At 41.6% G+C, this 14163-nt stretch overlaps 1 protein-coding gene across 2 annotated transcripts in view; it reads right to left on the bottom strand.

The window, feature by feature from the left end:
- The window catches only part of eif2ak3 (eukaryotic translation initiation factor 2-alpha kinase 3), a 66568-nt gene that overhangs the window by 35064 nt on the left and 17341 nt on the right, over positions 1–14163 (bottom strand). The window contains exon 2 of one of the 2 annotated variants that reach the window (XM_060925723.1): positions 10652–10781. In XM_060925723.1, the coding sequence (XP_060781706.1) occupies positions 10652–10781 (130 nt within the window). The remainder of the gene's footprint in view (positions 1–10651; positions 10782–14163) is intronic. The other variant, XM_060925724.1, reaches the window with a different exon arrangement.

Below are 14163 nucleotides of genomic sequence, written 5' to 3'. Positions count from 1 at the left end.
GCCTACTTTATGCAAATTGTTGCATGTAAAACTATATGGCCAAAAGTATGTGAACACCTGCCCATCACGCTCGTGTACTTGCTGAACATTCTATTCCAGATTTAGTCCCGAGACCCTTTGCTGTTATAGTAACCTCCACTCTTGTAGGAAGGATTTTCACTCGATTTTGGAGTATGACTGTGGGGATTTGCTCATTCAGCCTGAAGAGCATCAGTGAAGTAAGGCACTGATGTTTGACAAAAGCCTGGGGCTCAGTTTGTCCCAGAAGCTCAGTGGGGTTGTGGTCAAGGCTCTGTGCAGGACACTAAGGTTCTTTCATTCCAACTTGGCAAACCATATCTTCCTGGACCCCACTTTGAGGACAGGGGCATCGTCATGCTGGAACAGATTTGGGCCTTTTAAGCCACTTTTACACAGGCAGCGAGAATAAAGTTGTGCCCGCTTTCCTTCATGTTTACACGCTCAGTCTCCATTCGTGGCAAACCAGAGGTTAGACAGGTAAACAAGTGTGCATGTGCAAATCAGTGATCAGAAGCTTGTTTTTAACTTACTTTATTGTCCTCTCACTGCTTGTTTCTGTTTAAATGCTCTGTGATTCAGTGGTAAATCGGTTCACTGGGGCCCAATTTCTACAAATTCAACTGGGTATCTGCATTTCCTCACAACTGAACGAAGGTAAGAACTTTTAGTCATCACCACAATTGGCTTGGGAACCGCTTGACTCCATTGTTTACAGGTGGAGAAGTTTGACAAGGAAAAGCACTTGGGAATAACTGACCACTGAATTTGCCGCAATGCGGTCTTGTCCGGATGATAAATGACCCAGATGAATGCTACCACGCACGCGTAAGCTCTCCTACATGCCACCAATTGTTTAGACAGTAAGCAGGAACAAGATGCTCCAGAACAAGTTGCACCACCTCAAAGTGGAGCAAGTTGCACCAACCGGTGTTAAATTATTCTGGAACAAAATCGTGTTTAGACGGACAGTCGCGCCGAGACAACTTGTTCTGGTGCCAGTGCAGTTGGAAAGGCAGCTTTAGTTCCAGTGAAGGGAAATTGTGAAGTTACAGCATTTAAAGAGACATTCTAGACAATTATATGCCAACAGTTTGGGGAAGAACCATATAGGAGCATGATGGTCAGTTGTCTGAACTTTTGGCTATATAGTGTAGATTTTTGTATAGACATATAGATGACAACAGATTTTTATTCCTTCCATTCAATCAATTATATCAACTAACAGGATAATACCAAGACTACACAATACTGATCATCGAGATATTAAAATTAAGCAGCTCCCAAAAAGAAAGTGTAATTGAAAGGATAAAGGCCAGAACATGTGCACATTAAGGTGGGTGTGCACGCCCATGCAGGGTGGATGACATCATCCCACACATAAGGCATTATCTCATCCTAAAATCCGCTCAGCATGACTCACACCACAACAGTGGCATTCCTCCATCCACCTCCACCCCCCACTCTCTCTCTCTCTCTCTACTTTGTCTCCCCTCCCTCTGCCCCATCACTTCTCCTGCGCTCTCTTGTTGTGACAGCATGATTGTGCAGACAGTTCTGTTTACTGCAAGTCTCTCCTGGTGCCATGCTGTGCTATAGGTGAGTGCTCCGTGCCTGCACCATGGAGAGGACCAATCAGAGAGGGGCAGGCCGCTCTAATCACCGAGCAGACTGCCTCAGCCAATCACAGTGGCTGCTTGTGTGATACTCAGGGGGGAAAGAAGCTCACAGCCAATGGTAGGGCTCTTTCCACAGCAACCAGGCATTTGAGGTTACCGCCAAAGGAGTCTATGTGTGAGAGAGAATGATATGAACTCCAAGGAGAGCTCACACAAATGCACTGACCGAGCAAAAAAATATTTCCAAATGCACAAACATGTATGACCAGCTGTGTAAACACATTTTTATGAACAAGTGTGCGCGCGCGCGCACACACACACACACACACACACACACACACAAAAAAAAAAAAAAAAAGGCTCCCAGAAGAACAAACTGTTATAAAAGTCTCCTGGATTTTGTCCGGCTTGTTTGGACCATGCGTATATGTATACACAGTGCCCTCCACAGTTATTGACACCCCTTGTAAAAGAGGAGTAAAAAAGGATGGGGGGGGGGGGGGGGGGACAGAAATCCACCCTTTGGTGAAGTAGCTTCATCTCACACTGAAAAGAGAAAAATCTGACCTTTAATTGAAATAAATTTATTTATTCAGAGAAAAACAAATCCCTCATGAAAAAAATTATTTTCACCAAAAACACATGTGCCACTATTATTGGCACCCCTGCATTTCACACTTTGTACTGTACAACCTCCCTTTGCTAGTAAAACAGCACCGAGTCTCTCCTATAACATTTTATAAGGTTGGAGATACAGAACAGGGCATCGGAGACCCTTCCTCTTCACAAAATCTCTCCAGATCAGCCAGGGTCCCAGGCTCTCTCTTGTGTGCTCTCTCTCTCTCTCTCTTTCTCTCCTCTTCAACTCACCCCACATGTTTTCAATGGGGTTCAGGTCAGGCCATTATTAAAAAATGTTCTGTTTCTGGTCCACCGGCCAGGTGAGTGCCGTTTGCGTGGTTGAAATTTTTTTTTTTTTTTAAACGCCGGTTTTGACATTTTTTTCGGGTTTGTAAATCTAAAATCGAACTTGACATTTACGCATTCCCAGGGCTTTCCACTAAGGCTCATACTAGCCAGCCATGACAAATAAGTTGCCGGGGGGGGGAGTAAACACAAAAACTCCTGTGCACGCAGTTCCCAGGATTAAATGTATTTTCCACAGACCATTTATTTATTCACTTGACTCAAATACAAAGTAAAATGGCAGTAAATCTTTTCTTTTCTTGCGTATTGCATCATGAGGCGTTCCTGGCTTGTAAATCTCTTATTTTCAGTGCATGACACATTCACGCAACTGAGCATGCTATGAATTAACAACGACAACGGTCTGCAGTGGTGGCTGCACAATTAAACACTCAGCGAACATTTCTCCATTTGTGTATGAAAATACACTCCAACGACTCAGTTTGGTTTCATTTACAACCAACGGTGCCTTTTGATGCCAGCACGTAATTGAACGAGAGAAGACTGGTTTACCGGAGACAAAATAAGCGTCATCTCTGCTTCCGTTCCCTCCGACACACTACTGCCTCCGCCGAGCGCGCGCGCACTCTGAACTGAATCAGCTCTGCACATGCGCCGTGCGGCACAAAAAAATGGCAGCCACCATGAAGGAAGGAGAGCCGGAGTTTTCAAACATTTGCTTAAGTGTGAAATTGCAAAATGGTATTGTAGCGAACAACAAAATAGTAAAGATTCAGTAAAACAAATCATTCAGTGATCATTTTAATAGTGTAATTTCATCCAAACTAGGCCTAACAGTCGATTTAGAACTACAAAAAGTCCGTGTGTCGGACATTTTAAGTACCTTTGTAAAAGTTTTGCAAATGTTGCAGTCAGCATTTAAAATGCTAACTTAAAGGTTTTGTACAAAGTTTCAGTAGATTAAACTGTCATTTTATTAATTGTGTCTGCTTTTGTAATAAAAAAAGTACTGAAAGAAAAAAGCAAACAGCATTGCGATTTCTTATCCATCCATAAAAAAAAAAATCCCTCCCTACCAAATGAAAATTTTTTTGCTCACCCGGTGGACAGGAAACGGATTTTTTTTTTTTAAGGATGGCCTCAGGGGACTGAGATGGCCATGGGAGAAGCTTGATTCTGTGGTCAGCTGACCATTTCAGTGTTGATTCTGACATATGGTTTGGATATTTGTCCTGCTGGAAGATCCAATGATGACCCAGTTTTAGTTTCCTGCCAGAGGCAGCCAGATTCTGATTTAAAAATGTCTTGGTATTTCATGGAGTCCATCATGCTCTGTACCCTAACAGGGCCTTTGGAGGAAAAACAGCCCCAAAACATCACAGAACTTCCACCATTATTTTACAGTTTGGATCGAGTTCTTTTCATTATAGCCATCCTTCTATTTACACCAAACCCACCTTGAGGTGTTTATTGCCAAAAAGCTTCATTTTTGTTACATCAGATCAGACAACATGGTTCCAGTCAAAGTTGCAGTCATGTTTCGCAAACTTCAGGTGCTTATGTTTGTGGTTAATGGACAGATGATGTTTTTTCCCTTTCATACCCTTCAAGTAATCTGTTGACATGGAGGTGGCGTCTGATGGTGGTTTTGGAGACCTCAAGATTTTACTTTTTTTTTTTGTGTGTGTGTGTGTGTGTGTGTGTGTGTGTGTGTGTGTGTGTATATTTCACCAACTTTGAATATACTTTTTTTTGTATATCTTTGGGGATTTTTTTTTTTTTTTGCCCCTTACCTACCTCCTCACTGTATGTGGGAGCAAAATAAATGTGCGTCCTCTTCCAGGAGAGTTTGCAACAGTTCCAGTTGGTGTCCACTTTTTTTTTTTTTAATTATTGCCCTAACAGTACAAATGGGTATTTTCAAGTGAGTAACCTGACTTATGAAGGTCAATAAACTTCTCCCTCGTTTGGTTTGTGTTCTCTCTTCTCTTTCCCATGCTGATGGATGACTAAGGGAATTTGGTCTCTGTGTCACCTCATATTTGTCCCCCAGTTAAATCAGGAAGTCATGGATTACAGCTTGAAAATGTACAGTTTAAAAGGAACACTTGGTTGCATTGTGTTAGCCATCATTTCCAGGGGTGTCAGTAATAGTGGCACGTGTTTGTTGAAAAATAATTATTGATAAGGGATTTGATTTTCTCTGAATACATTTCAATTAAAAAGGTTGGATTTTTCTCCCCCCCAGTGTTAGATGAAGCTACGTCACCAAAAGGTGGAGTTTTCCCTAATCTTTAAAAGGGTGCCAATAACTGTGGAGGGCACCACGCGCACACCTGCCAAAAAGAACTTCCCCCAAGCTAGATCTCAATTTCAAGTGAATACTGTTCTGCTTGTGTACAGTGATGCTTGAAAGTTTGTGAACCCTTTAGAATTTTCTATATTTCTGCATAAATGTGACCTAAAACATCATCAGATTTTCACACAAGTCCTAAAAGTAGATAAAGAGAACCCAGTTAAACAAATGAGACAAAAATATTATACTTGGTCATTTATTTATTGAGGAAAATGATCCAATATTGCATATCTGTCAGTGGCAAAAGTATGTGAACCTTTGCTTTCAGTATCTGGAGTTGACCCCCTTGTGCAGCAATAACTGCAACTAAACGTTTGTGGTAACTGTTGATCAGTCCTGCACACCGGCTTGGAGGAATTTTAGCCCATTCCTCCATACAGAACAGCTTCAACTCTGGGATGTTGGTGGGTTTCCTCACATGAACTGCTCGCATCAGGTCCTTCCACAACATTTTGATTGGATTAAGGTCAGGACTTTGACTTGGCCATTCCAAAACATTCACTTGAGTCTTCTTTAACCATTCTTTGGTAGAACGACTTGTGTGCTTAGGGTCACTGACTATGTTTACATGCACATCCAAATCGAGCTGCTGTCGGTAATCGAGCTGAAGGTCCCAGCAGGGTGCCAGAGAAATCCAATCGTACATGCACACAATGAAATCGGGCTATTGTGTGAGGTACATTGTGCACCCGAGCCACAGGTGGCGCTACACGCCCCATCGTGTTGGTACACTTCCGGTTGTCGTCATGAAGAAGAGCTATTCAAGAGTGTAAACAAAGTTATCAGTTCCGTGTTCTCCATTGCGTGTTTTTCTCCCGTCCATGAATTTTAATATATTCAACTCCTTAAGCTGAATGAGCATGAACTCTGTCTCCTCATTGCTCCAGAAGTGCACGTTTCTGCTTGCCTGTGGCAGTGGGGGCGTGGTCAAGTGCCGGTCTGTGACAGGAGGGCGGAGCCAGGGAAGGTGAGTGGCAGAATCACTACACCTGACGGTAATTAACCTGCGTTTGTGTGTCTTCCCAGTAACCGCGCCCTATTTAAGGAGGCAGAGGGAGAGCAGAGGGGACAGCTCATCCCGGGACTAGAACACAGCGCGCGCGCGCGTTTTTCTCTCAAGAATATAAGTAGGCTGTTAAACTGAAAAGTCTGACAATAAAAAGCTTATTAGTACCAGAAGCTTTGTCCTGCCGTCCTCTGTGCTCCACCCACACTTCAGAGAGCTCTACATCGCCATTTTCTCTTCTTCGTTTGTTCCTCCTGACCTCTTCTGCTGCTCGCTACTACTGTTGTCATGCCGACCGAGGCTGTTGTGTTTCCCGCTTGTGGTCTCGTCACTCGTCACTTCCGGAAGGGGCAGTAAGTAGCTCGACTACTAGCTCGATAGGGTATACATGCACTAAGTAGCTCGGCAGAAATCGCATAATCTAGGTCGTGTAGCTCGATTCCGAGAAATCAAGTTCGGTTCAATTTCAGCCGAATTAAGGTGTATACATGGCATTTTGAACTTCGATTTCAGTCGAGCAACGGCAGAAATTCGATTCTCTCTATGTACATGTAAACACACTGATTGTCTTGCTGCATGACCCACCTTCTCTTGAGATTCAGGCCCTGTCCACACGGCAACGGATTCAGGTGACTCCGATACAATTGCTTATCGTTTAGGCCTGGCGTCCACACGGCACCGGCGTTTTGGGTGCCCAAAACGCAATCTTTTTGAGAACGGGTTCCAGAGTGGAAAGATCTGGCAACGTTGTCGTTGTGAAGTCGTCTGGATGAGTAGAATGGATTTGTTTACGATGACGTCACAACCACATGACTGTGAGTGCTTCACGCCGGGTAGAAGTGTAACGAATATCACCAGGATATCACCAGGAAAAAGCCTTACAGAGCACTAGTGAGAATGAAACACGAGCTTGGATATTATTATTATTATTATTATTATGTTCAGTGTTAGTTCACAGTAGTAATGCAAGAAGCAGAATAGTGACAGTAATAGTGAAGCAAAAACATGCAATTGTACAAACACTGCTGCTCTACAGCAAAATATTCATTTATGAAATGGTCTGATTCTTAACACCAGTAGTGCCAATGATCTCATTGCGATGCGATGCGAGTTGTCAACAAATCCTATAACTTGGTTCATGAAACGCGCTTACATAATATTTTCACTGTGAATATTTATTGTGTAATGGTGCAAAGTGAGAGAGAGAGAGAGAGAGACTCTGCCCTTAGGGCAGAGTCAATCCCGCCAGCAAAAATAGGGGAAAAAAGGAGCGATCTCACCTCTTCAGATGTTGGTTTTAGTCCTACAGTACATTCCTCAAAAAGGGCATAGAGGAGCAAATTAATCCATTAACGTGTAGTATTCAATTTATTCCGGACCATTAAAGACGCCGCCTTCCGCGTAGAATCATACGTCATCCTCGCCGCCATATTGGAAAGGTCAAAGCGGAGAATAAAGATTAGCTGCGTTTAACTGTACCAACAGGTTTGCCGTCCAAACGAGATCACATGGGATTACCTTTCACAGGTGAGACTGGAAAAATACTTTTCATTGTATTTGGTCATTATAATGTAATTTTACGAACAGATTTTCCTGACTTTGTGGCTAATATGAAGTCTCGCGCATAATAGTTTATGCGCATGCGTCCTTACTTCTTCTGTTGTCCTGGTGTCTCCGAAGGGACCGTCTTACAGCGCCCCTAGAGGTGTGGCATGTGTATTGCATCGTTTTCAGCAAGCGTTGCGTTGCCATATGGACCTGATATTTTACTGATCGTTGCCCATTTGGACGCAATATATTTTTAAATAACATCTCGTTGCCGTTGTGTGGATGTAGCCTCAGTTCATGGACAGATGTCCTGACAGTTTCCTTTAGAATTCGCTGGTATAATTCAGAATTCATTGTTCCATCAATGATGGCAAGCCATCCTGGCCCAGATGCAACAAAACAGGCCCAAACCATGATACTACCACCATCATGTTTCACAGATGGGATTCTTATGCTGGAATGCAGCGTTTTCCTTTCTCTAAACATAACGCTTCTCATTTAAACCAAAAGTTCTATTTTGGTCTCATCTGTCCACAAAACATTTTTCCAATAGCCTTCTGGCTTGTCCACATGATCTTTAGCAAACTTCAGATGAGCAGCAATGTTCTTTTTGGAGAGCAGTGGCTTTCTCCTTGCAACCCTGCCAAGCACACCATTGTTGTTCAGTGTTCTCCTGATGGTGGACTCATGAACATGAACATTAGCCAATGTGAGAGAGGCCTTCAGTTGTTTAGAAGTTACCCTGGGGTCCTTTGTAACCTCACCGACTATTACACGCCTTGCTCTTGGAGTGATCTTTGTTGGTCAACTACTCCTGGGGAGGGTAACGATGGTCTTGAATTTCCTCCATTTGTACACAATCTGTCTGACTGTGGATTGGTGGAGCCCAAACTCTTTAGAGATGGTTTTGTAAGCTTTTCCAGCCTGATGAGCATCAACAACGCTTTTTTTTCTAAGGTCCTCAGAAATCTCCTTTGCTCATGCCATGATACACTTCCATAAACATGTGTTGTGAAAATCAGACTTTGATAGATCCCTGTTCTTTAAATAAAACAGGGTGCCCACTCACACCGGATTGTCATTCCACTGATTGAAAACACCCAACTCTAATTTCACCTTCAAATTAACTGCTAATCCTAGATGTTCACAAACTTTTGCCACTCACAGATGTGTAATATTGGATCATTTTCCTCAATAAATAAATGACCGAGTATAATATTCTTGTCTCATGTGTTTAACTGGGTTCTCTTTATCTACTTTTAGGACTTGTGTGAAAATCTGATGATGTTTTAGGTCATATTTATGCAGAAATATAGAAAATTCTAAAGGGTTCACAAACTTTCAAGCACCACTGTATATATCAGATTCAGACCCAAACTGTGGGCCATGTGTGTTTCTGTTGGATTACAAACATCAACACAAAACGCAGATGTACAGTTTAGCAATGCTTTTGTACAGAGAGCTTTATTATAGGCTTTTTGGCCTAAAGACACAAACATGGTGTGTATATTATATATATATATATATATATATATATATATATATATATATATATATATATATATATGTATGTGTGTGAGAGAGAGAGACACTTGATGTGGTGAAGTTGTAAACAAACTGTCCAAGACGATCACTGATATCTTTTCATTACATTGTTAACTTTTAATAACTACAAACTAATTTTTTTGTATTTAGTCAAATGTTCACATTTCAGTTTTCAGTGTTAGACTTCATTTTTATAAATAATTTTTATATAAATAATATTTATATTTAGAAGAAAAAAAGAAACCTCAAGCCATTAAATGAAGAATCGTGGATCAGGTATTCTTTTAATACAAAACTACAGTTTCTCTGACAGCTTGTGAGCAAATCTAGTGGTGTGTATAGTGACATTTGTCATATTACCTACCGTGAAGTGTAGTTATGTGGTATAAACAGGACCAGTCAAAATTTTGGACACCCCTACTTATTCATAGGTTTTTCTGTATTTCCACTATTTTCTGCATTGTAGAACAATACTGAATGCATCAAAAAACTCAAACATATGGAACCTATGTAGAATTGTGATAATACCTTTAAAATATGAAAAACATTGTTTTAGATTCTTCAAAGTAGCCAGCATTTACCTTGACACTTTGCACTCTACTGGCATCATCTTAAAGGAGAACTGAAGTCATTTTTAAAACTTGCTTTATTTCTTAATTAACGCGTTATTCAATTACATTTTCAGTTTTAGTAACCTTATATCGTGACTCGTATTGGCAACTAATTGCAATTAAATATTATACTTATCGGCCTATTCGGTTTTTAGCCATGCTGAATGTAGTTCGTTTGGTCCACAGCAGACGTCGCTTATCCACACGATCTTCATGAGACTTGTGCGAGACTTCGAAACGTGAAGTGTCAGCGCCGCCATTTTGAAAACTGTTTTCCAAACTAAATATTGCACAAAAACAAGTTTAAAATGACGATTACTGCCTACTTTTTTCAAACTTTCCTGATTGCTATCAAAACAAACAAAACTTCCGGCTTGATTACGTCAGCCTTCGAAAGAGGGCGCACGTGTCTTTTGACAACATTGGCAGATGTTGGCCACTTTGATTTCCGCTGTACGTTTTACTTCCGTCCTACGAGGTCTCGCACAGGTCTCAACCAATCTCGTTTACGGCCATTGCTTTGACATATGGACTGATCTATTACACAGCATGTTTCAAACACTCTTAACTTGCTATAGCAGTGACAAAATAGCTGTCAGAAATGCATTCCTATATTTAATAAAATGAGAAATAGAATTTTGATGAAAAAAAAATTGCCTTCAGTTCTCCTTTAACCAGTCTCATGAGGTAGTCACCTGGAATGCTTTTCAATTAACAGGTGTGCCTTGTCAAAAGTTAATTAGTGCAATTTCTTGCCTTCTTAATGCATTTAAGATCAAACAGTAAATAATAAAAACAGTAAATAGCCCCAGTCCACTGTAGTAATCCATATTATGTCAAGAACCACTCAATGAAGTAAAGAGAAATGACATCCATCATTAAGAAATGAAGTGTCTTAAAAAGAAAAGCCACTGAATTAGGAGGTGTGTGCAAGCTTTTGACTGGGACTGTACGTGTGTGAATGTACTTTAAATAATGGCACACGAGTGTTCGCAGATTATGCATACTTGTTTGCTCGTACCTCTGGTTTGCTGAGGCTGGATGACAGCAGGCAGCCAGAGCCCACGTCCAAGTCCCACTGCTTGCGCCCATGATTCAGAGGATCCAGAGCTGCAATCCGCCCATCCAGAGTACTGATGATCACCAAGCTTCTGTCAGAGATTTGTGACAAAATAGCATTATGTTAAAGCATTTTAATGAAGAACTCATGTTTTGTGATTAGGAGTTTAAACCCCAGACATTTTAAATCAATGACTGTTGTAATCTGATTTAAAAGCAAATCTGTCCAATTCTATTCACTTTGGCACGACAGATTTATTTCATGAACCATCTTGGATGTTTTTCATCATAATAATCAGTATCTGATATTATACAGTTCACTTATACAGTTCACAGTTAATTATTCAGTTTTAATTCACCAGTTAAAATACTTTATTAATGTTGATTATGATTCACCAAGACAGCAGAAATTTTCAGGGGGGTGTTGGGTTTACACACAATGAATTTTCAATAACACTACATTATTGTCGTCGACCCCCCCACCACACTACTTCAGTCATCTCAGTTCAGATTGTGGTGAATCAATATGAAAAAGACAGACTGCGAAGTTCACGGACTCACAGAGTAACCTCAGGAAATAATGAAATAAAACTATTGCTTTATCCACATCCCACTCAACAGCTTTCAAATTTGGGGAAAAAAAGTGTCCGATTCCACAATAAGTGCTTGGTATGGTTGCGGTAGAGTGAACAGAAAAAAAAAAATCTTCCTTAGGACACAAGGAGCGCTTGAGGGAAGAGGAAGGAGGAGGGCTTTGAAGTCCACTCTGACAGAGTTACGCTTCACACTGCACATCAGCACTGATGGTGTCCGCTGATAAGGGCACCTCAGTTCCCATGAATTCTCTCCATTACTGCAGGCTAAGACTGTTTGTTTTACTACCTCCTCCTCCGGTGAGATTCAAGAGTGTAAAACGGTTCAGCTCATCACTCCTGATTGGCTGGTAGTGCCCTCCAAAAATATTTGGACTGATTGGTTGTTGCTAAGCAGTGGGTGCTGGTAGGATGAATGAAGACACTGCACTGGCTACACCCCTCGGTGACTGAGCATCAGAGTTTATCAGTGAGCGCAACAGAGCACGAATATCATTACCTAGAGGAGTTCAAAAAGAAGGAGTATTGATCAAATCACTTTTCCTCATGAAATGATTTAACAACATTTTGTCCATTAAACTAATAGTAGACTGCTAAAAGGAGAAGGGGGGGAGTAAAGGGAGAGAAATGAAAAACAGAAAGGAGTCCTTATAGAACTGGGTAACGGTTGATTTTTGTGAAGAATGAGAAGAAAGCAAGAAAAGAACTAGCACTAGATCAGTACCCTTGCCTGTTACCTACTAGCAGTTTTTTTTATTATGTAGAAAGTCACACAGAATAATTCACTAACTTTTGAGAGCCACCATTTAAAATTTTAAGCCTTTTTTTTAAACTGCAAACCTGCTAAACCTGAATCCAACATGTTGAGAAGTTTCTAAGCAGTAATCATCATCATCATGAAACTCAGCAGTGGTAAAACTTCTCCAAAACATGAGACCAAAAGAGGAAGAGATGGTCTTCATGGGTGCTTTAAACTCTCACAGTACACACTGCTCTTTGCCTTCTACTCCTCGAGTACACATTCCTTTAATAGCCACAGCTTTTCTCAAAGCCAAAACACACACGAGAGAACACAACCCCCCCCCCCCCCCCCCCACACACACACACACCCTACCTGACAAAAAGAGACCTTACCAAAGCAAAAAACACAGATGCTCAAACTCGCACAGTATCTGAGGTATTTAGACCAATCACAGGTGTGCTCTCTAGCCCAACACCCAATCACAACTCAGCTGCATAACACGATGTCCAATCAGAATGCAGTGTCATAAAAATGATTAGCCAATGCATAGAGAGCTCTCACTGTAACCATGCAACAGCGAGCAGCAGCCACCGTCCCACTGTGAGCTGTCAAGTCCCCCCACACACACACACGAGAATGAAAATCCAGCAGCAGTAGGAGCACATGGGGAAGTTGTGGATGTGAAGCCACACCCCTGCAGAGAAGCAGCGCTGCTCAAAACACTACAGGGAGTCAAAGTGGGTGCAAGAAATTTGGGGCACCAAAGCCTAAAGGTCTCTGAGATCTAAAGAAGAAAAGATAAGTACAAAAGCGCACACACACACACACACACACACACAATATACATAATGCAATGCAGCACAAAACTATATGAGGTGTGTATGTATCCATCAGCTCGGAGTCAAACAGGTCCTTTGCATCTATACTCTATATCTTCCTTCTGACAGTACAGACACCCACCCGGCTATATCCGACACATTTCCATTGTGCTGAAGAAGAAATATTTCAGCACTTTCAGCAGTTTTTCTGCATGGACACCAGCCAAGTGTGAAAACTCTACTATACCAGACCTCCATTATCCTGAGGACGTCTGAAGATAAATCCTGTACATCCATCTACACCCACAGGTACGAAGGTGCATCACATGTTGCACAGACTCAGAGCTAAGGTGATGAAATTCATATATGATCGATTTATGCAGCTCCAACTAAAAGCCAGACAGCATTCAATAATGATTACAATAAGTACTTGGCTGTCAAACTCAATTTTGTGAAGGAATGAGGTTTTGTGGTCATCAAGTTTTACTGCATGTATTGATTAGGATGTGCAGTCAATACACGTGTCCAAACATGGATCCTCTCATCGCAGTTCATGTCACGTACAACTAAACAACCACACCCAAACTGGGAGCCACTGCAATCTGCAGTGCACAAACAGTCTCATGAAAGTGACCAGATGGTCATCGGTACTCAGACACACACTTAAAATATACCCACGGCTTTTTCCTCTCTTCCACATTACTGCCAAATTGACATGATACAAAGATTTATTCCTGTGCTACAACAATGAGCCACAAAAAGACATAATGGAAACCCTTTGAAGCCAAGCACCCTCATTCATCCTCTCATCTATCTAACCCCAATCCATAATCATCATCATGTCATTTCACTCATCCTCTCTCCTTCTCTCTCTGAACTCACAGGCACTGAAATCAAAACTCCATGGTATGGCGCTCTGCTCCTCTTATTGGTCAAGGACCGGCCTTGATCTGGGCAGCTGATTTGTTGTTGCTAAGCAGTAAGAAACCAAAACGAAGGAGAGAGTGCTGGGTCCTAATGCTCACAGCTTTCCATCACGATGTCTTTTTTCACAGCTTTAAAGATCTGCCTGACAGTCTCTCCCTGTTTTTCCATCCCCTTCTCCCAACCGTTTTCATGCTCTCCACCCACTGCAGCACTGCAGCAGGGCGGGTCCTCCGCAAAGTCTCAAGTAGTCGTTCTGAAATTATCAATAAACAAATAAGGGAACTTTGAAATAAGTCATAAATTCAGGCCAAGGAGCGTCTTCGCTCGCTTTTGGAATCTGAAAGCAAAGCAGTGAAGACTCCTAATAATTAAAACAAACTCCTCAAGTCATGAG

The sequence above is a fragment of the Neoarius graeffei genome, chromosome 7, assembly GCF_027579695.1.
Source record: "Neoarius graeffei isolate fNeoGra1 chromosome 7, fNeoGra1.pri, whole genome shotgun sequence".
Taxonomy (NCBI): Eukaryota; Metazoa; Chordata; class Actinopteri; order Siluriformes; family Ariidae; genus Neoarius; species Neoarius graeffei.
Note: the sequence above shows the minus strand (reverse complement) of the source record. Positions and strands in the feature narration are given on the sequence as shown.